Source organism: Dryobates pubescens, chromosome 15 (assembly GCF_014839835.1).
Source record: "Dryobates pubescens isolate bDryPub1 chromosome 15, bDryPub1.pri, whole genome shotgun sequence".
NCBI classification, from domain to species: domain Eukaryota; kingdom Metazoa; phylum Chordata; class Aves; order Piciformes; family Picidae; genus Dryobates; species Dryobates pubescens.
In genome coordinates this window covers 12,164,686-12,190,783 of record NC_071626.1, presented here as the reverse complement: position 1 = coordinate 12,190,783, position 26,098 = coordinate 12,164,686, and the positions used below count along the sequence as shown (strand labels likewise).

Below are 26,098 nucleotides of genomic sequence, written 5' to 3'. Positions count from 1 at the left end.
GGCACTAGAACACAGACTTCACAATGTGTTTTTTGTGAATAATATCCTAAGGTATTTGAAAAGAAAATGATACGCTGTTATTTTTCCTTCTAAAGTGTCTGCCACTCATACTGCAGCATTTATGGTTCCAATTTCACAGTCTTTTTCAGGCCATACAAGCAGGGAATCCTGCCAAAACAGGTCTTCCCACCTGCTCTTATCTTTTTATCAGCATTACTGAACTGGTAAAGTGAAGATAATTTAGGAAGTCTACTAGAGTTTGCTAGGGCTCTACCTAGAAAAGATATACGAGCATTTTTAGACTGTCTTGCTCCTGACACTGAGACTAAAAATTATTTCTCTATGTTCCATTTATCAAAACCTGACTGATGCAGTGTGGTCTACAACCTAGGATCAAATGCATCTTGGACAGCACAGTGGGAGGATGAGGAAATTATTTTATTCAATGAGTTTTAAGAAAGAGACATGGCTACAGCTCCGACTTAATTGAGAATTAATGAGAGAGTAGAAAGTAAAATAAATCACAAAAAGCTCCTAAGTTTTGCAGGAAAGAGCATAAATCTACCATCACACGTTAATTACAATGCTTCTAAACAAAAACAAAAGATGATCGATGAAGGCTGTATGTGTCCTGCTCGGGTACAAGTTCCACACTTATCTAGTAGCTGCATCTGTGGTGGCAGATTCTGGCATATTTTCATAGGTGCAAAGGTGGGAAGAGAATGGAAGTACATACGGATGTAGAGTGCCAGGGAATGAGGGCCACTGGAAACCTTGAGCAGATCTTGTGCGGGCACAGACCAACCAAAGAAAAGGCTCATTGTCCAGGCTACCTGGAGCGGTGCATAATTACGTGCACATGATGAAAAGAGCTAAGGAGTTTTGAGGAGCGCAGGGTACCAGGTCGCGGGCAGCACTAACGCCCTTCAGCATCCGTGGGCCGAGTGCGGGACACCCGGGCAGGCCGGCGATGAGCGGAGCCTCCCCCGGCGCCGGGGGACGGCGGCGGGGCGCGGGATGCGGGTGAAGGGAGGGCGCAGGAGGTTGCGAGGCCGGGAGGCTGCCTGCGGGGATGGGGAACGGGAGAGGAGGGAGACCTACCGCAAGCGGGTTACTTGCCCCACAGCCGTCGAGCACCCCCCGGCATTTGGGGTGGGGCACTGCTCTCAGGGGTCGCCGCGCCGGCAGGGCAGCGCCTGGCAGCTCTGCCACTCGTCCGGAAACTTTGCCGCCCGCCTATACCCCGCGGTACCCGCCACCTCTCTCGCCCCGTGGCGGCAGGTCGGCGGCCCATCCCGGCCCCCTCCCTTCGCTGGCGCCCCCCACTCGGCTCTCTCCGACCACTTGGCCGCGCCTTCCTCTTACCTGGGCGAGGGTAAAGTCGACAGCGGCCCGGGGTCCGGCTCCATCCCAGCGGCGGAGAGGCGACAGGCTCGGAGGGACCAGCCCAGCGGCGGTGACAGCTCCGGAGCTAGGTGAGCACCGCCGCCACTGAGCAGGCGCGGAAGCGGCTGGAAGGCGGGCAGCCCCCGCGATGATGTGGCCCGTGATGCGCCGCAGACGCCGCCGCTACCACCGGCTGGTCTGACCCGGCGGCGGGCGGGGGAGGAGACGAGTGCCAGCGGCTGGATCTGCCGCCAGCCCTCGCCCCGCACCGCTGAGAGGAGAGCGTGGAACGGGACGGGACGGGACACGGAGGGACGCGGCAGGAGGGGCGGGGCTGAGCTCCAGTCGCTCATAAGCCGGCCCGATAGACCCGGGCGAACGCTGGGTGCCTGTCACCCCATCGCCACCGTCTTCTTTGAGGGGGACCCGAGGGCTTTCCCTCACCACTGCGCCTTCCAGGCGTCCTCCGGCAGCCCTGTGCTCGGAGCAAGGCTGGGCACCCTCCCTCCACGAGACCCCGGGTGATGCTCTGCAGTCTGGGGGGAACAGAAGGCTGGGGAGCGCGGCAAGCCGCACAGGCGATCCCCGGGCAGGTGGTGACGGTGTCGGCGCCTTTTTTTCCACTTGCTTTCTTGGCGACCTAGCATGAGAATCACCACTTTGTACTAATTCCAGAATGTCAGTTGCTGGGGCATTTTCGTTCTTTGCTGCCACTTCGCTATAAGTAATCGCCTCAAGAATCCTATTTTTAAAGCGTTTGGAATGTTCTTGTCTGTATGCCCTGCACGCAACACTGAGTGCTTCAATAAATTTAAGTCTGCCAGTCCCCTGATACCAGTTGCTTGTGTGAAACTTAGCAGAGTCAAGGCTTGGTGAGCCCTGTTCATCAATCCTCAGAACTCTTGTTTTGAGACACACTTTGTATTAATACACGAAAATAGCCAAACCAGATAAATACATGCAGTTCTTATCCCTACCAGTTGCTGCTAAGCAGTTCAAAGTAGAACAGATGGCTGAAGTGGAAGGTGAAAAGGAAGAAAGAGGAGGAAAAGAGTACCAGGATTTAATGATGGTGGGAGCGGCCAAGTCTACAGTCTCTCGGGTTTTGTTTTTGTTTTTGTTTGGGTTTTTTTTAACAGAGCAAAAGACAGCACAGACAATTCACCAAGTGTCTGACATAAACTGGAGCCGAGGTTAGGTGTGGAAAAGTATAACCTTAAGCACAGGAAATATCTGCAGGAGTGAGGGCACAACAGTCTCCATTACAGCACTGAAATATACAGCATCAGTTAGAACTCCTGAGTCGATACTGCATTAAATGAATGAAGCAGTCTATACTTCAGAGCTGTTAATTCAGCGGTGAATGCTGTCTCAAGCCTGAATTTATCAGGACTTTGGGCTACAGATGCTGTTGTCTCCCTACACTAGTAGTAGCCATACATATCTATGCCTCATTTGTGCTCACAGATTACACAGTATGGATACATAGTTGGGCCACCTTCCAAATCAGATAAGAGTTGCATCTGGCTCTTGCTGACAGGTTAGACTATAAACCTGAGGTTTGGGAATAGCACCGGAGGGTGTTGGTTTTGGCTTTTCTAATTGCTTGTGTGGTGATCTTGGGCAATCACTTCATTGTTCCCTATTACAAATTCATTGACAGCGTTATGTACCTCCATCCACTGAAATCATGTAATACCCATGGATGTAATACACTGTTTGAGATTCGTGCACTGTTATTTTGGACTGTGTGCAAGTTACAGAAAGATATTTTTCTTTTTTCTTTTTGTTGTTTTTCTCTCTCTTTTTTTTTTTTTTTTTTTTTTTTTTTTGGCTCAAGGCAAAAAAAACCCTCAGTCCTCGAGATTATTCAATCATCAAAGTTAGCAATAGGCTTTTTCTGGGAAACCAAAATTCTGGGGCACAGTTGGGTGGGAAAATGCATACCAGGTTGTAAACTCAGTGGAATGTGTCTCGTGTGGCAGGTGGCCAGGGAGAGTGGCAGAGGGCACAGGCTTGGGCCAGTCTTTCAGGAAAGCAGCAATGCAGAAGGTTTGCTACTTTTTCCTTTGTATTTGTTAAGTCCAAGGTACTGGGATGTGGTTTTGGCTGGTTTTGTTTGGTTTTTGGCTGGTTGGGTTTTTCTCCATTGTATTATTTGCAAATGAGGGCACAAACACCACTTACCTGACTACCACCTTTTCTCATTTTTGGCTTGGACTTCCCATTTCATCTCTTATGAACCATTCAGTTCTCTCTTTACACCTTTCACATTGTGTAGATTGTAAACAGACGGGAATAGAAACCACAGAATAAATCTTGCATAACATGTTTGACTGTGTCAACAGAACTTGGTGGTTGTACAAGTTTCTTTTCCAAAAGACAATTAAAATTCCCTCAAGGTCTGAAATTTAATTTTAGGTGCATTTGTCAAATTCTGGCAATGAAAACGGGAAATTTTTCAAAGGAGAGCAGCTGCTGGCAGATGTTCAAGTAATGGCTGCTTGCAGCTTAGCTTCACGTTCTCATTTCTTCTCGAAATGATGGGATGGCCTTTTCGTGCCAAATAACTTTTTTCTGTGTAACGTGAAGTGTTTTAATTTCTGCGTTATTGACCCCAGATTCGGATGAGTGCGGCTGTCTGGGCCAGTTAACTTGTACGGGGCAGCGGGAACGTGGTGGAGCTCCAAAACATCCCCTCCTGCTGTGGCCTCGGGGTGGCCGTGGCCCTGCCCCTCCTGCCCTCCAGGGGGCGCTGCGACGCGGCGGGGCGAGCGCCCGGCCAGGCGTGACTTCCGGCTGAATCGGCGCATGGCGGGCGATGGCGGAGCGGCGGGGCCGGCGGCTTCTCGGGAGCTGCTGGCCGTGGGGCTGCGAGGAGGTGAGCGGCTCTCTTAAGGAAAATGAGTTCGGTCGGGGCGGCGCCCTTCTTCAAGCTGAGCTGTGCCTTCCACCCTCCTCTTGGCCAGGCGGCGAGGTGGACCCTGCGGGGCTCAGCACGGCCCTTCCCCGGGACCGGCAGGTTGGGGAAGGGCAGGGCAAGCCAGGGGGCCGGAGGGTCGGTATGGTTTGTGATGAGCCCCAGGCCTCGGGCAGCCGTTGGGCAGCCCGAAGAAGGGAGCTTTCCAGGCCGCTCGGGCTCCGACTGTGATTACATCTGGCGTGTTGCCGTTTTCGTGAGCACTGTAGTGCGGAGTAAATGCGGGAGGGGGAGACACCAAATATGCATTAAGTTGGTATCGGTAGTTGTAACGACATTTCTTCGAGAGTAAAAAAATGTAGAAAGAAAAATATTCATTTTAGTTAATGGTAAAGGATTGTTGGCTGTGTTGGTGATCAGAAGAACTGGCTTGTTTAATTAGTGCAGAATTTCCCTGCATCATTTGGATTTCATGATGATGCTCTTTGAAATACTTAGGTCATTAGCATCACTGTGTGTGGCCTGCTTTCACTGATTGCCGCCACACAGGCACGCACATGAGGGAAGGGATTTAAATTAGTGTTGCTGGCACGTTAGCTGTTACCTTACTGTTTTGCTGTGGGTTGTTGCACATAGTTTCTCTGTGTATTGATAAATAAACCACTAAATGAATCTTTGACCGGAGACTTTAAAAATAGTAGAAACTTGTAACAAGTGACCAATGGTCTGTATAGCCTAGTATTCTTTCTCCTAACAAGTGCAAGAGCAAATTATAATTACAGAGAACTCTTTAAACGCTTTGTGCATCATGTGATTGCCCAGTGTCTGCAATTGTAGGTTGGACTGGATGATGCTCTTGAAGGTCTCTTCCGATTAAATATACTCTGTGATTCTGTGGATGTGAGGGTTATGTCCCTGCTCAGTCCAGACTTTGCTAAGTCATGTGTCTAGTTTCATGTTGAACCTGCTTATTTGTCTTTCACAGTCTCTTGTGGTAGCAAGTACTAGACCTTTTGCTACCTACTGCATACAGAAGTACTGAGATGATCACCCCAAACAGAAATCAAGAAACTGTTTGTAGCAAAATAGACTGGAATTCCTGGAGGTAGAGACAGATGAATCTTTATGTTGAGGCTCACAGAAAGGTGGAAAAGCAGCATTAAAAAGAGAGCCTCACAGGTAAAATGTGGCATTTGTGTTTGATGCAGGTAAACATTCAAAATATTTGCTTCGTTTCCAGGGCTGGAGGAAACTTTGTTGATTAGTCCAAAATGTAGCAGCAAGAAGGCCACAACTTTACAGACAGTAAGGACGCCAAGGAGTAATCGTAAGTAAGACTTTATTACCGAAATAACGTCAAATAGTAGGTAACATCTTTGACACAGATGTAGATTTAGTGCTCTCCTTGTATTCCTAAAGGGAGAAACTCTTGTCTTCTGTTTTTCTGTTGCAAGATGCTCTGTTGCAGTTGAACAAGCCACAGGTGTTACAGCTCTAAGTTTTAGGGACTTGGTTCTCCTTGCAGGACTATTCCTGCTGCCTGCATAAAACGAATTCACCAGGTTGTACCTTTGCTCTCCACTCAAATGGTGCAAGTTACACAGATCACGGCCAGAACTTTATTTTTAAAGAACATGCTGGCAAAATTACTAAGCCAGATCATGTAACCATTAATTCATAGCACATTGATTTGAATGCATTATGAAAACTTTTTAGTCTCAAATTATTCTTTTCCAGTACAGTGTTGTTGCTTCTTTGTTGATCTGGGCTTCTCTTTTCAGATGTAGTTTTTCAGTACAAGGTGTATAAAAGTATTTATTTTAAAGTAGACTTCTGTCAAATTATTGTATTTTTATTTTGTGACTAAGCTGTGATTAAAAGTAGCAGAAAAAACAATGTGTTGTGTCAAGTTCTTTCTCGGAAAACAGTTTCTACAAAGCTGACAGTGCTTCAAAGGTAGGTTATACCTGTTAGACTTCTGTGGAGCTCCTTTGGAATAGTAACTCTTACTTCATGGAGAATGAAAACTACCTAATCTGGCAATGATGGCAAATGTGTGGAGCAAAGATTAGTTGAAGAAGCTCTGGAGGAAGGTGAAGATATTCCCCTCCTCTATGAAAAAAAAATGGGTGTGATTCTCCTAATGGCACTGATTATCTTAAAGTTGTTGCCAAGTCCCACTTAGCTTAGAGGGCTGCTTCTGTAGAAGTTTAGTGATTTATACATCAATCTAGAGCATGCTTGTTTCTCCTACCACCTTAATTTCAAAGCCCTTTTTGATAATTGCATTAAATTTTCTTTAGCTTTACATCTGACCATTAGATTCTTTCCTTGAAAAATGGAATACTGTAATAAATTCTCCTATTAAAACAGCTTAAATATGGTAGACGGGTGGAAATTAACAGCTCTGGTGGATTCCATTTCAATGCTTAGATTTCTGAGGTATAAAATAATGTGCATCTCTTTTTTGCATGTAGAATGGTAATTATTTCTTTTCCAGTTTTGGATCAAGTTCAGAGCTTTTTACCAAAGATGGCCCATGCAAATGATGAATTGAGAAGAAAAATGTTAACAGCACCAGCTCATCAGTTTGATATTGAAAATATAGACAGCACAACAGAAAAAGTTATAGAAATGGTAAATACTGTGTTTTTTTCAGCTTATAAAGTCAATTTAGATGCTATTAAAATAATTCTCTGATCTCCAAATTTGATAGATAAGGCAAAGTCTCTACCATTTTCATTCATGATATATGAGTTCAAAACATAAATGTAATAAAAATGTTCCTTTGGTTACAACTTAATACTTGATTTTCATACTTACAGAATTTAATGACTGGGAATTGAGGTAGTTTAATGCCAGAATAACACATAACTTTGAAATCAGCAACTCTGAATCAAGTCACAACTTGTATTTTAAATGTCTCATGAGTAATCCAGTTTAGAAACCAGACAGTGAGGTATAGAAAGACATAACAGAAGGCTTTAATATACCAGTAATAGTTGCCTTTCAGCTCTGCATTGTAGATGTTTTAATATGAAGGTAATATGTGCATGTCCCAGAAAAGTGACTTCTGGCTTGCAGACTCAAGATAAAAGGCAGAAATAAGGCAGCCTGTTGTGTGGAACTGTCAGAACAATTTATGTGCCACTGGTTGAATTTAGAGTTCTTGTATACTGTATTCAGCCTACATGCAATAGTTTGTCTTGTGCTGGTAATATGTTGAGGAATTCCAAATGAAAGTGAATCATGAAAATTGTTTGTTGGAATGGGTGACTTGGACAGGATGTTTAATATTTTTCATGTGGCATTGTTCATGATATTTGTCATAATCCTAGGAGAGCCCCAAAGTCTTTCTAATTGTGGTTGAAGGCTGTTTCATGTGTTTGCTTTGTGCTTTACTCAATGACAGAAGTGATAACCAAGGTGTTTGGGGTTTTTTCAGAATGTGGCTCTAGTTGAAATGAGTGATTCTGATACAGATGAAGAGATTCTAACTTCAGAAGATGACTGGGAATCTGAAGATGACTGTATATTTAATGAAGTGACAACAGACAACATTAAATTCCCTAAACAGAAGGGAGAAAAGGGCAAAATAGAGATTTTGGACAGCAAAGTGAATAAGTAAATCCATTTCCTTTTACTTCAGAAACAAAACCCCCAAACAAACAACAACAGGGGAAAAAAAACCAACCACACCAAAACCCAAATTGTGTTTTCTTACTTTGAAGACTTGGCCCTTAAACTTTCCCAGTGTAGCATCCCTCGAGGATCATGTGAAACACTGTAGCTGAGAAGGTGAAAAATTCAGGATCCGCTCATGACTGAAGCAGGCTGGACTTCTGAAGAATTAATTACAGTTTTATTCAGCTAACAACATGGAAAATAACTTGATAGTAGGTTAGGTTAAGAAAGCAGGTGGAGTTTGGGGCACTTGAACTAATTAAGTTAAAGCTCTTGTTCCATGGCTTTGTCAAAGATTTTTGTATCATGCTATACATTTTTGCTTCAAGAGTGGGAAAGCCTTAACTAGGAAAGAAGCTTTGGTTTTTATATTCCATGTCTGGCAAATGTACAATGTTATATACAATGCCTTCAATATTAAACATTCTCTTGAAGTACATGAGATACTTGTCTGTGTTGCATTCATGGCAGTAATGGCTGAACATGAAAGCAGTGGCTGAGGTAATTTCAAGACTAGCTGGCATGAGCAAGGACTGCCATGATTCAAGATAGCGTGGGAAACGGTTACTTACTCTCCCTGCTTTCACTGAGCTCTATCATTATAGGCAGGTTACTGGCTCACAGCAGGGAACATTTGTGGCTGTAGTGTAGGTATCCACAGTACTTACATGGTCAGGTCTGCCTCTGGTGTTAAAATTGCTTTAAGCTATGCTTTTCATCTCCCACATTCTTTGTTTAGCTTGAAACAATTGTGAAACCCAAAGGAGTGGAAGTAGGTCTCATTACTAATTACCTCAGATTGATGAAATACAAGGGTTTGGGCTGTTGTGTTTACTTCATAGATCTTCATAGGTTTGCATTTTGGAAATACCTAACCTGCTCCTGCATGTCACCATTTGTTTCTTAAAAGAACTTTGTATGAATCTTGAATGCAATCACACAAAACCTACAAGGGATCAGGCCCACCCAGCATGGATTTAGGAGGGGCAGGTCCTGCCTGACCAAGCTGATCTCCTTCTATGATCAGGTGACTGCCTGGTGGATGTGGGGAATGCTGTGGATGTAGTCTACCTGGACTTCAGCAAGGTCTTTGATACCATCCCCCATGGCAAACTCCTGGCCAAATGGCATCCTGGCCTGTATCAGGAATAGTGTGGCCAGAAGGAGCAGGGAAGTCATACTGCCCCTGTACTCAGCACTGGTTAGGCCACACCTTGAGTACTGTGTCCAGTTCTGGGCCCCTCAGTGTAAGAAAGATGTTGAGTTGCTGGAATGTGTGCAGAGAAGGGCAACAAAGCTGGGGAGGGGTCTGGAATACAAGCCCTGTGAGGAGAGGCTGAGGGAGCTGGGGTTGCTTAGCCTGGAGAAGAGGAGGCTCAGGAGAGACCAACCAACGTGAAGGGAGGTTGTAGCCAGGTGGGGTCTGGTCTCTTGTCCCAGGCAACCAGCACCAGAACAAGAGGACATGGTCTCAAGCTGTGAAAGGGGAAGTTTAGGCTTGATCTTAGAAAGTTCTTCACAGAGAGAGCGATTGCCCACTGGAATGGGCTGCCCAGGGAGGTGGTGGGGTCAACATCCCTGGAGGTGTTTAAGGAAAGACTGGATGAGGCACTTAGTGCCATGGTCTAGTTGATTAGAATAGAATAGAATTAACCAGGTTGGAAGAGACCTTTGAGATCATAGAGTCCAACCTATCATCCAACACTATCTAATCAACTAAACCATGGCACCAAGCACCCCATCCAGTCTCTTCCTAAACACCTCCAGTGATGGTGACTCCACCACCTCCCTAGTCATCCCATTCCAATGGCCTAAAGGGTTGGGTGATTGGTTGGCCTTCATGATCATGGAGGTCTCTTCCAACCTGGTTGATTCTGCATGATTCTGTATTTTCTACACCAGGAAAGTAATTTATTTTTTTTCATTTGTTCAAATACTAAACTTAATGCCATGACCTGGAATCTGCAGTTATTTACAGAATTTATTTTGAATCCCATACTTATAGTTCTAATATCTGTTCCTGTACTATTTGCCATAAGAAGTTACAAGGATTCTGGCCTTCCTTTCACCATGTGGCTTGTTTAAAATACACTGAGGACATGATTTTCTGGGATTAAAGCACAGAATATTTTAGGGAGTAAGAAGAATGGGAAACAAAGAAGGGGACAGCTATTTTTAATGGCAACTCACAGATCAGATTAAGCTATGGATGGGGTTCAGTGGTCTGAAGTAGGTTTAGTTTGTTAGGTAAGATCTCAATCTATAGAAAACTTCAAACCAAAGAAAGTTTGAAAGCCAACAACTTAGTCATTCTACAAATTATCTTCCCATAGGTTAGAAACAAAGGAAAGCATGAAATACAAAGCAGTAATAGGCTGTATAAAACACTGATACCAGTCCATGTACACAAAAATGAGTGGTTTTAATCTTTCAAATTGCAGGCAGATAACACATCCCACTTCAACAAAAAGATAGAAAATACTTTCAGTAACTTTAGCTTGATGTGCAGAGTTTAACATGGATGTTAAACTCTGTGTGTACTGTACAAAGATCATAGTAACTGTGCTTTCTTGCATTAATTTACTTCTTGTGCCACAAAGGTTTTCTGTGCTGCTGAAGAATCAGCAAAGCAGAATGTTCGATTGCTACTGATTTATAGCAAAACTCGAACTGATTTATAGCAAAAAATTAATACTCAGAGTATTTTGGCTCAACTAAGAGCAGCATAATGACTAAGGATTTAAAATGATCATGTAACTGTGTTCACACAAATAAGGAGGCATGGGAGAACTCAATTCTTCAACTGCATTAAAAAAAATAAACCAAACCATGTTCTTGCTTTTTGAGGGAGAATTGTGCTAACAATTGCTGTTGCACAATTTAAATGACTTCAGGTTAATTTCCAAATTATTTTATCTGTCAGTGAGACTAACATTTGGGCCTGATTTACAGGAACTTATCCATGTTTTGTTTGGGTTTTTGGTTGGTTGGTTGGTTGGTTTTGTTGTTGTAGCACTGCAGGCAGCATATCCTGGGCCTGTATTAAGTGCTTCATGGAGTCGTAAAGATTCAAACTCAGCTGAAGGTTCACTTTCTGAATGAGGTTGTTACTTCAGTATTCCACAGTGACAGCTTTGGTTTTGAGATATTCATTAAGAGCCTCTTCACCTGTACAAGCACAATATTCACCAGTTAGAGTAGCAACTTAATAAGAAAGTTCTGTCAGAGCTGTTAACTATATCACCAAGAAAAAAACTGAAATGTCTTAGCCACTGAGTTCTTAAGGAACAATGGAAACTATTTAACTTACACTGTGATTTACAGAACTGGTTTGGCAAGAAGAGGCCAAATCCAACAGATGTGGAAAGAAAAAGGAGCTGGAATTTAACAAGCAGACACCTGGGTGGAACTGAGGCAGCGGCAGTCTATCGGTGGCCACTGGGGACTCATAGTTTAACTTACAAACTTTGGTTTGCCAATGTTAAGTTCCCAGGTAAAAGAGGTGTGTAAAAATTGGAAATGTTGATTTCAGGAAATACCTGATAACTTGCTAGAGATTCCAAAGGCAAAAATCTGTGGTGTCATTGAATTTTTATCTTTTGTTTTTTGTCTTTCAGTTTTCATTGCAATGAGGCTTGATCTGCCCTGGCTTGTAGGGTGTCTCTGAACAGACTAGACTTCACCTTTTTGAAAACTGGTTTTGGAAAGATTTCTTTAATGTATCTTCCTCTGTGGCTGCAGGCAAATTTTGATGACATTTTAAGGCACAAAAGTGTTTTCCATGCTCTTACAAGTTTAAAAGAGAAACCAAAATTAATGTGCTTTCTGAAGGAAAGATTTTTCTGATTTTGGCCTGTACAGAGCTCTGGACAAGCTGTAATTTGACTGCCCTGAGTGGAGGAGTTGGAAGAGGAATATTTTGTGTACCATAGCATTGTTTAGGAAATACCCAGGAAGGGCTGAACTGGAGGTACTGAGGTAGGGATGGGAGAGGAGCTAGATTACTGTAACTGGAGGAATGTAGGAGATGCAGGAAATGCTCGTGTTGTACTAGATACGCACAGGTAAGGCTGGGTTTTATTCAGTGGATTTGGAATGTCAGAGGAGAAGTAAAGGAGGGAGAGAACAACTTACCTAAATCTTTCCCAAAGCCAGACTGTTTAAATCCTCCAAATGGTGCTGCCACATCAGTTTTGTTATATGTGTTAATAAAAACTGTTCCAGCTTCTAGCTTTTCACTCATGTAGAGAGCTTTGCTTATGTCTTTTGTGAAAACTCCAGAAGCTAAGCCATACTCGGTAGCATTTGCCCGTCGCAGCACTTCCTCGATGTCACTGTGGGGAGGTACATTGTTTAATTGCAACTAGGTAAAAGAAGCAAGTGTTAGCAGCCTTCCACCATCAATGCCACTCCAGCACTTCTCCCATGCTCTTTCTTCTCCAGTTGGCTTTTTAAAAGACAATTAATCTGTGTGTCAACCTGACAGATTCATACTTGTAAAGCTTGTAACCTTATATGCCAATGGTTAAGACCTACACTAAGAGATGTCAAAGGAAAGGTTGCAGTATGCATACCAGCTTTGCTCAGCTACAGTACAACTTGGGGAGCTGAAAAAATAATTGTAAAGCAGAGCTTGGCAGCAGATAATTAATCACTTTGATAAAATTTTGCCCTGCTTTACAAGTTATTGGAGAATAAATGCTGAAATTTAGACTTGTCAAGACACAACTTTTCAGGCCATGCCTGGAGTGCCATTTTCTATATGGAGATGAGATGTAAATTAGCTTAAAAAATCTATAATAATTTAAGATTTTTAAAACCTGATACAGTGGCTTATCACCATACATGATTTACAGATGTGAAGCATTATCTGTGTGGCTGGTTCTGAACAGCATTTTCAAACTGCAGAATATGAAAACTGGTGGCACTATTTACATTGCATTTATACATAGAGATTTAATCTCATCTGTGTGTAAAATAATTCTTATCATTTGGAATGAAAGTTATTCAAACTACAAGTCCACAAAGTATACAGAAGGATTGCCATTTGAAGTAATGTGCCAGTGTTATGCAATAAACAGCACTGGTCTTTTGTGACAGAGAAGAATAAGCAATTCCACTGGAAAAAAGACACATTTTGTAATTTGATTAAGCTGTTGCAATTAACCACATCAACTTCAGTAAAAATGTTTCACTGAATATCTAAGTCTTATTTAAGAACTGGCACTTATGGTGGCATTCTATCCTGTCACGCACTGCTAATAGTATTAGCTCTACACTGACATGGAGCAAGATATCTCTTACTAAAAAGGGTATTTTCTCAGAATTTAGCTGGAAGAAGATCTAGGGATTCAGAATGGAGGTATAGGATTTAACAAAATCATGCTACAAGTGCTATTGTTTCCACACTTAGGGTGAAAATGAGAAAATTACATTTCCAATAGTAACTAGAGGACAACATACCCATTTTTAAATTTAGAAATCACCATCACAGGACCAAAGGACTCTTCCTTGGCAATATACATATGGTCTTCAACATTTGTGAATACTGTGGGTTCCATGAAGAAACCTAAACAGAGGACAGAGCATCATGTGAGCACGGTGACAGCACTTCATGGTTTGTATTGTCTGGGCCGTCTCTTTACCATACTTTGAGGTCAGAGATGCGTTAAGACTCGAAACAGGAGGTATCAAGATTGATCTAAATGAAGTATGAATGGAGATGCATGTGTGTTAAAAGAACAGCCTGTATTGATCAGAGCAACACCATGTGCTGTTCCCTACCAGGCCAGAAGGTCTGCATGCCACAGCTCAGGTGATTGATTCCTCAGCGGAAGATCCTGCACTGACAGCAGGAAGGTAAGATTACAATATATTGCAGAGGCCACCATTTTTCTTGTTACCTAACTCACTTGGTGGGTGAGTGTATTCCAGTTTGAGTGGATAAAATCAGCTTTAGAGATTTTACATAAATTCTGCCCCCTTCCTCAAGATTTCCTATTTACTTTCATTACACTAATTCCATACAGTAATGAATCGTCACATTTTATTTAGGGATGCAGTTGTTATGTTTGGAAACGGATGCAAATGGTTCTTGATAAAGGGTAGATGTCCATAAGAAAATGTTGCTTTTGTGCCTGTCCATTAAGCTTAGCATACATTTTGTCTATATAGAAAAAAGCCTTTTGATAATAATACCTTATGCAAACTCTGCTAGTGGCTTCCTCAATCAGCTTTAGCATTAGTGTGGTCTGAATGGATGTAATTATTCTTACAGCTCTTGACATGTGAAGGGTGTTGCAGAAAGAGCCTTACAAACAACAGGCATAAAGGAACAAAAGATTCCTGTACAGACTAGATTCAAAATCATTTTCATAAATTACACATCAGTTGCACAGCTTCTTTTTAATACAGAACTTGAAAGTCCTATTGTTAAGTGGGACCTTGGGTTTACTCAGTACTTTCCCCATGAGATTGCTACTTCACATAACACAACAGCGAAAATCAGGATGACTTTTGTTTGAAGCGTAGAAGTTCCAAACAGCTATGGGCAGAATTTTACCTGGTCTGCGTACTTGTTTTCCTCCATACACTAGAGTGGCTCCTTCTTTTACTCCAGTTTCACAGTATTGCAGCAGCTTTTCCAAATGTGCCTTGTGGTTTTGTGGACCATGATCTGTAGATCTATCAAGCGGGTCGCCAATTTTCATCTTTTTTATTTCTTCCACCTGCGAGTTACCCAGTTCAAATCAAGTTATGTAACATAGCCAATCAATAAAATTACAATTACCAAGTGATGTGGGGTGCCTAATTTATTGTGCTATGAGGTAGGCTTTAAAGGCTTTAAAGGCTGAATTCTTATGAAATGGAATGTTCCTCCCTTTCTAAAATGATGCTTTGTCTTGTTTGATAACTTCTGGTTTCTTCTAAATGTTTTTGGTGCTGTTTTCATGCACTCATTCTCTTCTGCTATTAAGACAGATGTAAAATGTTAGCTTTGACCAGTAGTAAATGAGTTATGGTACTGACTTTCTGTTCTTGATCTAAATAAATTAATTCTCTAGTGGTAGACTGCGGTGACTACTGGATTTTTAACCATGATCTTTGTATTATTATAGCTAAGCTTCCAATATATCTTTTTCTGTAAACTTCAGAGCAGCCTTCAATCACATTGACCTAAATTCAGTAGGTTTTTTTTTTTAAAACTTACCTTCCTAGTCAATTATAAAACATCACAGAAAGTAAAATATCTATTTCAGTGTCACTTATCTGTGTGTTACTGAGAAAAGTATCTCCCTTCAGTGCCTTCCTTTTAACCCTGTAAGAGGTTCCCAAGTAGTAACATTGCTAGTCATAAGGAACAATGAGAAATTAAACAACTGAAAATAAGAGGAAATGCAAGTGTCTATGAAACTGGTATCTTTGTGCCATAGAAAAGCATCTGCTGAAACTTCACCTCTTGAGTATCTTACCACTTTTTCAACAAATTCATCATGGATTGCTTCTTCCACAAACAGCCTGCCAGCTGCAATGCAGTTTTCTCCTTTGTTGAAATACACTGCTCCCATACCCTGATCAGGGGAAAAAACATTAATATTTATATGTAACCTTTTGTTCAGTTTTCCTTTCATTCTGTTCCCTTGGGTTGCATTCTGTGTTTGTGACCCTCAAAGCATAATGCTTTATGTAAAAAGACATCATCAGTGCAACAAACAGACTAATCTTGTAACTGTTGCCACACACTTTCATGAAGACAAATGACTCAGGATGAATTCATTAGTACTGCTTTTACCATTTCCATCAGCATTCCACAGAAACATCTGCTGCAGGATCAAGAGAAGAGGGCAAGTGCACAAGATAATATAAAACTGTGCTAATCCCCTGAGGAATCTTGCTCATGTCAAAAGCTGTGTGTAACTGGGTGAACATCTGAGACACAGAGAGCCTCTTGTCTTGACTGTGGGCTCAGACTCCATCTAGTTCGTTCCTTTATCTACCAAGGACTGGTACCTGCCATTGTTTTTCTGCAGGGGTAGGGAAGTGGGGAAAGGAAGAACAGGACAAATACAATTTCTAGTAAGTATTTTTCTGGCACCTATAAAGGGCTAGGGATCATATGGAAGTGACAAGCGTGTCAAAAAAAAGCATTGTCTTAAAATCATTTTAAACCATCGAAGCCAGGTATAGCTCAGGCCAACCTCTGCACCACCCTCTTACTTCTACAGCTCAGAAATGTGGTCAGACAACCCACCTATTACTATTTTCCATATATACATCGCTGTGCAGTCACTCAGACTCATGCCCTGCCAAAAGACACTCCAAAACTGGGGAAAGTGTCTAACAGTTTCTTCCTGGTGGAAGTACCTGCTTAAGCTGTCTTAGCCAATTCACAGAATTAGCGCGTTGGGTAAGCATAGTGTGGAAGACCTTTGTTTGCTTCTTATTGAGCAAACTGCTTCTGCTGTCATTTTGATGAATCAGATTACTGGAGCAGGAAATAAGCTCCCTAAATCCACTGAATTTCTTGTTTGCATGTCTTATTTACTTTCTTCAAACCTTGGTTGGGAAGGTGGATTATGATGACTGACAGTGAACTAAGAACTATATGGCAATCAGGAACTCAATGTGAATTTTAATTCACTTCCGGGTGCTTATTTTTTAAGTGCCCTTTTTTTGTTGTTTTAGCTTCAGATTTTGACAAATAAATCTTCATGTGTTCACTTGCCTAGTGAAAATACCTTCCAGCTATATTTATTTGTTTTATTGTATTTTCTAATGTACATTTTTTGTAGTACTGATCCCTGCCATTTTGGTGCAGCATTGAACACTTGAGTTGTGCTGTCAAAAAAACCCTCATCCTGTAGGACTCCCTACTGCAGTTTTTGGCAAGTCAACAAGAATATTGCAATACTATGAAGATGCATCTATAAAGGCTTTGAATATATTTTACTTTGAAGTAACATTACCATTTTTACAGCTCTGTCAAGTTCACAGTCACTGAATATGATCAATGGTGATTTGCCACCAAGTTCAAGAGAAACTTTCTTCAGATTCTTGGCTGCACTGTAAAAAACACAAGGAATCACATAAAAACATTTTGTCATTATTTCCTTTGAATCATATCTAGTGAAAGTGTATAAACCTCTGTTTTCTGGAGTGTGCCCACAGGAGAGTAACAAATCTGGTAAAGGGTCTAGAGAACAAGACTTATGAGGAACAGCTAAAGGAACTGGGATTGTTCACTCTGGAGAAGAGGAGGCTGAGGCGAGGCCTCATTGCTCTCTGTAACTACCTCAAGGGTGGTTGTCATGAGATAGGGATTGGTCTCTTCTTCCTAGTATCAGGTGACAGAAGGAGAGGAAATGGCCTGAAATTGTGGCAGGGGAGGTTTAGATTGGATAGTAGGAAAAGTTTCTTTATGGAAAGAGTGGTCAGGCACTGAAATAGGTTGCCTGGGGAGGTGGTGGAGTCACCATCCCTGGAGATGTTCAAGACATGGAGTAATGGCCACAGTGATCCCGTGATCTTAGGTGGATGGTTAGACTCAATGATTGGACTCAAAGATCTTAGAGGTCTTTTCCAACTGAAAAAATTCTATGCTTCAATGATTCTGTGATCTTCCAATACAGACTTAGTACAATTCTACACAAATGTAAACAATCATGTGTAGTTATGCATTTGTATTACTATAGACACACAATAGCTAGTGAGACATTCATAACTAAATTAGGCAGTGTATATTTGCTGAGATTACCTCTTCATGATCTGTTTACCAGTTGGTGTTGAACCAGTGAATCCAACTTTGCGAACATCTGGGTGCTCAGACAGGTGCTGTCCCACTAAGCCACCTATTGGGGTGAGGAGAGCAGTTTAACTGAACAGCACATAGAGAATTTTTACTATGCTGACAGCAGCACTGTAACACAGAAAGAGCTAGCAATATGCCAGTCTTCTATCACATTGTTATTGATATTTACAGCTTTATTCATATGACTTTGCAAGTCAAGTGTTAACTTGGATCACATCTGAGTCTTCACATTCCCCCACCTATCTGGACTGAAAAACTTCCTAATACTCCACTGAAGGTGAACTATTCTAATTTGTAACAAAGCCTGACCCATTCAGTTACTTCATCACTTTTCTTCTTCAGGAGAAAGAGGAAAATGTTGGCATTAGGTAGCACAGTGTGGACTGTGACTTACCTGTAGTGACCAGGATGCATCTTACCTTGTTGCTCTAGGTCTCACAGTTGCATTTATATACTTTCAAGTGTTGAGAATATTAAGTGAAAAAAATGAGGCTTTGCAATCAAGTGAAACATGTTTCTCTGTAATACATTCTTTTCAGCGTGTTCATGCTGTCTGTGTGAACTTGGAAAGGGTGTAGGCTGACAGCTCTTCCCACTAGGTAGAGCCAGGTGACATACAGATTTTTCCAATACTTTCCTGCACCTATGTGCAGTCACTACATGACATAGATACAAGCCTACTGTCTATGAAGATATAAGCACTTATATAATATGCCTCCAAAAGACCAGTTTGCCAGTTTTAGCATGACCCACTCTCCCCAGAAAAATGGTTAGTTGAAGTTTTACCTGAACCAGGCAGAATATTTATGACACCCTTAGGAAATCCAGCTCTAGCTGAGAGTTCTGCAAACTTCAAGGAAGTCAGAGGTGTGACCTAAGTAGAAACATTTAGATTAGGTCACCTATTTAAATTAAATGCATGATGATATCTTTCACATTCAGTGGATCTCAAGTCTGACACAATATTCATCATCTTATAGTGCTGACAAATGAAAAGTGATGGCTTCTTGTGGAAAATAATTCATTCTTGAAAATGACAGTAGCACCAGAGCAGAATTAAAGGCAATCAGTACCTTGCATCATCATGGCAATTTATATTACCATACATGCACTTTAAAACATATGACACCATCAACCCATAGGTGAGATCCACTATATTACCTGAATTATTTTACCTGAACAAATAGTGGAGGACCTAAGTCAGCTGTACATTCCTTTTTGTTTTTACCTGGGCTGGCTTGAGTACAAGTGTGTTGCCTGCAGCCAAGCATGCTGCACTCTTCCATGCAAGCATCATCAGCGGGTAATTCCAGGGGATAACGATTCCACAGACACTTAAGGTAGGGAAAAATAAGGAAAGATTACATTTTTTATGTCAGCTTTTCAATGTTTTTTCTCTATGTCAAGGTTGTCACTAAAACCAAAAAAGTGATGCCTACCCTATTGGTTCTTTCTTGGTAAATGTTAGATTATGGTTTGGCCGAGCCTGGTTAATTGGAATCGTAGAACCCTAAAAGACAGAGGAGAGACAAACCTTGGTACTGCTTTAGCATCTTAATTACAGATGTATTTGCCACATAAGTATGTTCTGGAAAACCACAGAATAGGCATGAAAACCAGAAGCATTTTTGCATTTGGAAAAGGGGACTTACCCCCATGATGACCACAACAACATTCTTCTCTCCATGAGTGATGAAGAGCTGACTAAGCACACATATTGTGACATCTCGTCTGATGTCTTAGATATTTAGAGTCACATTCTAAATCCATATACTCCAACTAGAAGCAAATTGTCCTTTTGTGTTGTCAGGGGGAGCCATTTTAGGTAAAACTGTAATTTTGCTCTATCTTTTTGATTCTTTATTGCTTTTGCTAGCATTGGTTTTTGGCACTCTGTCAGCAAAACAAAAGTGTAGAGAAGACTGCCATTGATTACTGCCTTTACTTATTCACTTGCCTGAATTTTGTCACACCATCCAGCAAAGTATCTGAATGTTTGCACAGACATTCCAATATGGGTCTTCAAAGCTAAAGTGTAGACAGCTCCTGAGTCGAGAGACTCTATGGTTGCTAACTCTTCTTGATGTTCTTCCATCAGGTCTGCAAGTCTTTAATAAAAACATTACAAATTCAAATCACAGAGAAGTCACATCTAATCACTGACAGCATAAAATGATATTTGGTATGAAAAATAATTGGTATTCAAATTGCATTCTCACTGAATTTGGGAGGTGGAGCACTGCAGACACTGTTTATTAGTATCAGTTAGATCTTGGACAATTTCCTGTTAAATTTTGCAAATGTCTTCACATTGGCTGTAGTGGAAGAAGGATGAAGAGGACGTATATAGTGAAAGCTGATTGTTCAGTTGTGGTACAATGATTAAATTTCTTTTACCCTTTTTCCATTGTGCTACAATTACAGAAAATCGGACCAGTGAGTCAAAAGGAAATACACAGTAAAATAAGAAATGTCAAGTAATTAAAAGTACCAAGAAGTACTCAATGTCCTAGATTAAGATTTGGGAAACCTAGTTTGATAGTGTTGGTTTGAACTATCTGAACTTGGACTAAAATACTCAAGTCAATGCTTCAAAGGCACCCAGATTTCCAAAGACAGAGCTCCTAACCCCTAATGCAATCGAATTTTATATGCCTTGGTACATCTGAAAATCTGGCACATGGTCTCCTTAGGCCTCAGGGGTCTTCAGCCAGATGAGAAATATGATGGGATATGATCCTAGAAAGTCTAGCATCAGTGTTTAAAAATTAGTGTCAATGTGGCTGTACACTTACGGTATGAAGCACAGATGTAGGCAGGCTTCACGACGTCAAAAGTTTCAGCCTACCTAATCTAGGTAGATTCTGACTTATATGAAAGAGCCTTAATTATGCAGAAGGATTTTCAATCCTTGCAACAAATAGCTTATCTATTAAGATAAACCATCAAATATTTAAAATATATTTCCTCAAATTCTTTGTCTCCATTCATAAATAATTAAGAAGAATGGTAGCAGTGAGAGACCACAACATTTTTCTCTGCTACAAGAAATCTAGCCAGCTAAGACACAAGTCTAGTAAACTGAAGTAAGATAGGGGATGGAAAGATGGCTAGTCTGGTTCCTCTGACATTAGACTTATGAGTATCCATCATATTCAGAATATATATGCAACAGTTTTTCAGAGGAACAAAACAATAACATGTAAGAAAACAAAACAAACCTGAGATGTCTTTCATATACCTGTACATGAGTTGCCCCCTTTCCCTTGCATTCATTTTTCCCCATTCACCATTTTCAAATGCCTCCTTTGCTGCTGCCACTGCCTTGTCAACATCAGCCAATGAAGCAGAAGACACACTGGCTATTACCTGTCCAAAGATAGTATTGTGTTAGCTCAAACTAAAATACTGGGATGAAATGTTACTTCTTCCTCCTAAACTTCTTAACTGAGTGTAACCAAATACTTAATATCCTCAGCCCCAGCAGTTGGCATGGGTGAGTCAGGCTGCAAAACACTCAAATACAGTTGAGGCAGCAGAGTTTGGAGGCCATTGCAGAGAGTCTATACACCTATCTTCTTCTTCACATCAAGGTGCATCATCCTACTTCATTTCATCCGTCTTTCCAGAGGCAGAATCTATGTGATATTACAGAAGTTGCAAATCTTTATATATGGCATTATGATCTAATACCCAAACATGCCAAAATGACTCCTGCATCTTCCATTTCTTAGGAATAGAGCTTCTGTTACCATAAGGCATCATATACACATAGTATTTTATGACAATTGTGTTCCATAAATACACACATTTTATGGACAGAATAGTTCTGACTTGTATGCAATCCTATTGTGAGTTTCAGGAAAAGTACTAGAGTTTGACTTGTGAATTGGAGCAACTGAGACTGAATAGTTTAGGACAGCAATGGAAGCACGTATATTTTCTCATTGAAGAGACATTTTTCTTACTGGGAATTTAAAGGAACATCTTAAATTTACACTTGGCCTAAGACATCAGACTTGTAAAACAAAATAAAACAAAACTTAAAATAAAAATTGAAGCTGATGAAAGATAGGAAATATACACAAGATCCTAAAATAAATAATTCTTAAGCAACTAAACTATAGCCATGTTTGTTTTCAGAGATAAACCAGAATGAAACAAAGGCAAAATATATGGCTGGGCATGGAAATTAATAGTTGAAATGGAAGTAGGTTATGCATTTACTGAAATGCAAAACCTGTGAAATACACAGACTGAGACGTAAATTGAAATACCAAACTATTTCTAGGAGTTGTTTAATGTGTATCACATGGTTTTGAAAACTGGCAGTATGCAGTTAGTAGTTTACATTTTTAATTGAAACAAACTGGTATTGATCATATTTCGAGATTACTCACTGTTCCATCTGCTGGATTTACAGTGTCAAATGTTTTTCCATCGTCAGCATTTATAAACTGCCCATTTATGAAACACTGGTATGGCATATTCACAGTCATGTTGTTCACATTTTTTGAAATCTGAGAGTGAAATAAGCAACAAATTAATTTAAACTTTCAATAGCTAATATTTTAGTGTAGCCTAACAAGCTTTTGATATCTACAGCTAACATCCAGTCATATTTTACAACCTAAGGCAAGTGGACAAACAAGTAACAAGAAAATGAAATCATGTTCTCCCTGAACACCAACAACAAGACCCTGAGATAGTTCAGCAGGTTTCTGTATTTTTATCATTAGATCTCCATGTTCAAACTAACACTAAACCCTGTTTAAAGCTAGTCCTAGTGGACTTGAATCAAATGCATAATTCTCAAATGCAAGAAATCCTGACTTGCTTAGTGACTTACAACCCACTCAATCTTCCTTTCATACAAAGTTTTCAAACAGACTCAGAGGAGTACTGTTTCCCTCAGGAAAGCAGAAGGTCTGGAATAGTTTTGACTGAAGCATACTGGCAAGAAAGTATAAGGGATATAGGAATATCTGTCCATGTGTCATCTACTCTCTATTCTTGATCTCTTGGTTTCCAGTACACTTAAGTGACATTAGACATACTTCCACTACAATATGTAAGTATATAAAAACTGGGGGGGAAAAGTCATGAAGAAGAGTTTGTGTGACCTAATATTTGTTTGCTTTTCCTACTGTGTCAAAGCAGTCTAATGCAATACATTGTCTGCCCTCCCCACCCCCCCAAAAAAAGTAGAAAGAATAAGCAGTAAAGGCAAAATAAAAGGTCTTACATAATCAACAACTAACTCTTCTTCTTTGTCTTCTCCTCTGAATTTTCTGACAGCCATTTGAACAAAGTCAGCAAACTTAGTGGCCATATACACATCTTCATTCTGTAGTTGAAGTCCACTGTATTTCTGTTTGATCTCTTCTAGCATTCTGAAGATTTGGAAGAAAGAATAAGTTTAATTACAAACAAAAAAGAATTATGCAGATAATGGAACCATTAGAAGGTTGAAAGGGGTCAAAACTGGGCACCAGTTTGTATGCATGTGAATATGTGTGTGTGCCAATAGTGACTCAGAAGTTCTGCATTTTACTGAAACCTATTGATTTAATCAAAGGCATTCCTGAAAAGATAATGTCAGTTCTGTAATACTTTTAGGTAAACTTTTGGAAATAAATGACAAATAGCATATATTGATTGATAAAACAGTGCATGGGACTGCTATAACCAATACAATGGAGAACATTCATAGTTCTATGTGTCTGAAAAGGAGTAAGGACAATAATCACTTTGTTTAAAAACAACACATGAAATGCTGGTCTTGTATTATGTCCTGGCTCAATTATTTCTATGCAAGGCAGCTTTTTCCCTCTTTACTCAACTTCCCAACCAGCCACTTGGCTTTGAGATACCTGTCATTGCCTGAGGAATGGTTTGAGCATCACCATGCTCCCCAAAATGGCTGATATTCCTGAAGTTAAGGAGAATTTTTCTTCAATAGAAAGAGCAGAATTATGACAGTATCCCCTAATTTTGGGAGCAGAGCATGACCACATTTTCAAAGGTAGGAATGGGAATAGTTAGAGTATTGGAAAATATAGGAAGATTATTTTTTCTAACACTACCAAATTAACCCTGGTTTAAAAGTACTGTAACAACTTTGTTTACATTGAAGCTTTGGCTTCAAACTTTTGCTGTTCTTGGTATTTTTTTACCTGACAACATGCATAGAGGATGCTCCAGATTTGAAGAAGTCTGTGGAATCCTCAATTACAGCAACATTGCTCAGAATTCCTTTCCAGATAGCCTAATAGTACATAAAAATAATGGTGGCAATAATGAATAAGGCTCTAATTGCAAGCAGGATTTATTGAACCATATTTTCTATGGTATCTGTATTCTAAACCAGAAAATTATTTTAGGAGTGTTTTGAACTGTCTAGAGACCTTATGTTAGCCAATAAATTATTCATAATTATTAGCTTATAAAAATATTATTTTACCCATGATACTTTCACCTAATCAGGTAAGAAACCTGAATAGTATAATGGTAATGATTTTCAGACCCACTTTTTTAAGTTCTTCATATTTCAAATAATAACTTCCCATTGCCTTGTGGAATATATTTTCAGCAGAGGGAAAGACAGCCTGGAGCATTTTGTGACCAGATGGATGGAATTTTTGGGCAAAGCTAAGTAGTTGTTTAAACTGTATGCATAAGATGGAGATTTCTGCTAACATGAATAGTGAATTAACTGGTAATATAATATTTCAATTAATTATAATTAGGTTTCAGAGTTATCAAGTAGTGTCATGAACTGTGGGGTTGCAGTTCTTTTTGATATTAGCTCAGTCAGTCAATAGCTTGTAATGAAGAGGTTATTAATTTATGAATATGAAGCGATGAACTATGAAAATTAATTGTATTAATATTTTAAAGTGTTAATAGCTGTTTATCAATATGTATATGCAGATTCTAGTGCATGGTCGTAAGAATATCCCATAAACTGGCACAGTTTAACAATTTGAACCCAATTAGAAAAAACAGAAAATACTCGATTAAGATTCGATGGTGCAATTCTACCGCTTGTCCACCAGATGGCGACTCGACAAGAAGCTTGCGGCTTTTAACAGCTAAAGAGATAAAGAGGCAGGTCTATATACTCAAAGGAACATTTCAGAGACTTAAATCATGAATTATGATTCCGGGCACTACCAGGGGAGGCTGCTTGTAAAGCATAGGTTACAACTCCACAAGAGTAAAGGTGTGGGGATTTAAACAGAACCATATCTGGTGCTAAACAGACATTGAAAAGATATTATATATCACTTGTAGCTAAATTAGTTGCTAAGCTGCACAGGCTAGCAGCCAACACTGACTGGCTCCGGGGACCTAGCTGCTGTGGCATGGTGGTACTTCCCGGGTTGCTGGCTTCTCTGCGGACTACAGAGGCTGGTAGTATGCATGCCAGTGAACGGAGCTTGACAGAAGCAACAGCAAGGAGCAAAGAGTGACCTGTTTACAATTTGGGCAATATTTGTAAGTTTATTACTTGAGCCTTGAATTGGGCCAATAGTTAATCTCGATTAGACCATTTAGCCTATGACCAAGCCCTTTTTTTTGTATCACTTGTGTCTCAGAGAAAACTTTCTAAAGTGATGTGTCAAAAAACCCTCTAGCCAATTCCCAATTTCACTTGAATGTCAATAACTCTTTGAGCATGTTTTATCAAAAAACAATTAGCATGACTAAATTAAAAATATACCTTGCCTATAATGAGCAGTATGTAATGCTTTTGCCTCAAGTAATATTCTGGTAAAGCAGTTTACTGAATTACCCTAATATCTTCTGCCATCTTTTTCTCCTCTTCTGTAAGTTCCAAGGTAGTTTGTTCATCAGCAGAGAAGTATTTAGATGCAGGGATCATTCTTCCATCCTCAAACTGCAGATTCTTCACTAGTACCTGAAAAATGAGAGGATATTAATTTTAATCCCTTGCATGAAAAGTTTTTAGGCAGTCATATGGTTCCTGAAATAGCAAAATAAATAGCTTGCAAGAAAGATGCTATGGCGCAGGAAATTTAGCACAGGCCACTCCTACCCATCTTTCAGATTATCTCTTAGTAGCAATACATTTTAATCTCTATTGGAAATTAATATGGATTGAATGAGAATCAAAACACGAAGGTTTCCTCCAAAGGATGGTGAAGGATTGATAAACTCCAAACTAGTTAGCTATCTGTCATTACAATCTGGATTTGTATAGCCTGACGATTCCACACTACCTGTACTTCTTGCTAAAGTTAGCCAACCATGTTCTTGTTTGCCAGAGTGAGCAC

General features: G+C 40.4%; 3 protein-coding genes across 4 annotated transcripts in view; 1 reads left to right on the top strand and 2 right to left on the bottom strand.

The window, feature by feature from the left end:
- The window catches only part of SLC41A2 (solute carrier family 41 member 2), a 41,654-nt gene extending 40,174 nt beyond the window's left edge, over positions 1-1,480 (bottom strand). Inside the window, exon 1 of the mRNA XM_054167723.1 lies at positions 1,366-1,480. The gene's annotated coding sequence lies outside the window, so the exon portion shown is untranslated. The remainder of the gene's footprint in view (positions 1-1,365) is intronic.
- Positions 767-8,210, top strand: NOPCHAP1 (NOP protein chaperone 1). 2 transcript variants are annotated; one of them, XM_054167724.1, is made up of 4 exons: positions 767-1,475; positions 5,547-5,633; positions 6,807-6,943; positions 7,752-8,210. In XM_054167724.1, the coding sequence occupies exons 1-4, from the start codon at positions 1,073-1,075 to the stop codon at positions 7,932-7,934; spliced, it is 810 nt and encodes a 269-aa protein (XP_054023699.1). In that variant the 5' UTR covers positions 767-1,072; the 3' UTR covers positions 7,935-8,210. The 2 variants fall into 2 exon arrangements, with proteins under 2 accessions (XP_054023699.1, XP_009906650.1); XM_009908348.2 differs by lacking the exon at positions 767-1,475 and adding an exon at positions 4,165-4,267.
- A 2,183-nt stretch (positions 8,211-10,393) lies between these two features.
- The window catches only part of ALDH1L2 (aldehyde dehydrogenase 1 family member L2), a 35,387-nt gene continuing 19,682 nt past the window's right edge, over positions 10,394-26,098 (bottom strand). Inside the window, exons 8-23 of the mRNA XM_009908362.2 lie at positions 25,597-25,722; positions 23,975-24,066; positions 23,044-23,191; positions 22,199-22,318; positions 21,040-21,167; positions 19,756-19,906; positions 19,238-19,308; positions 19,027-19,132; positions 18,585-18,672; positions 17,745-17,838; positions 16,957-17,053; positions 15,463-15,561; positions 14,553-14,718; positions 13,454-13,559; positions 12,125-12,324; positions 10,394-11,158 (exon numbers count right to left, since the gene is read on the bottom strand). Coding sequence (XP_009906664.2) covers positions 11,103-11,158; positions 12,125-12,324; positions 13,454-13,559; positions 14,553-14,718; positions 15,463-15,561; positions 16,957-17,053; positions 17,745-17,838; positions 18,585-18,672; positions 19,027-19,132; positions 19,238-19,308; positions 19,756-19,906; positions 21,040-21,167; positions 22,199-22,318; positions 23,044-23,191; positions 23,975-24,066; positions 25,597-25,722 — 1,848 coding nt within the window. The 3' untranslated portion in view covers positions 10,394-11,102. The remainder of the gene's footprint in view (positions 11,159-12,124; positions 12,325-13,453; positions 13,560-14,552; positions 14,719-15,462; positions 15,562-16,956; positions 17,054-17,744; positions 17,839-18,584; positions 18,673-19,026; positions 19,133-19,237; positions 19,309-19,755; positions 19,907-21,039; positions 21,168-22,198; positions 22,319-23,043; positions 23,192-23,974; positions 24,067-25,596; positions 25,723-26,098) is intronic.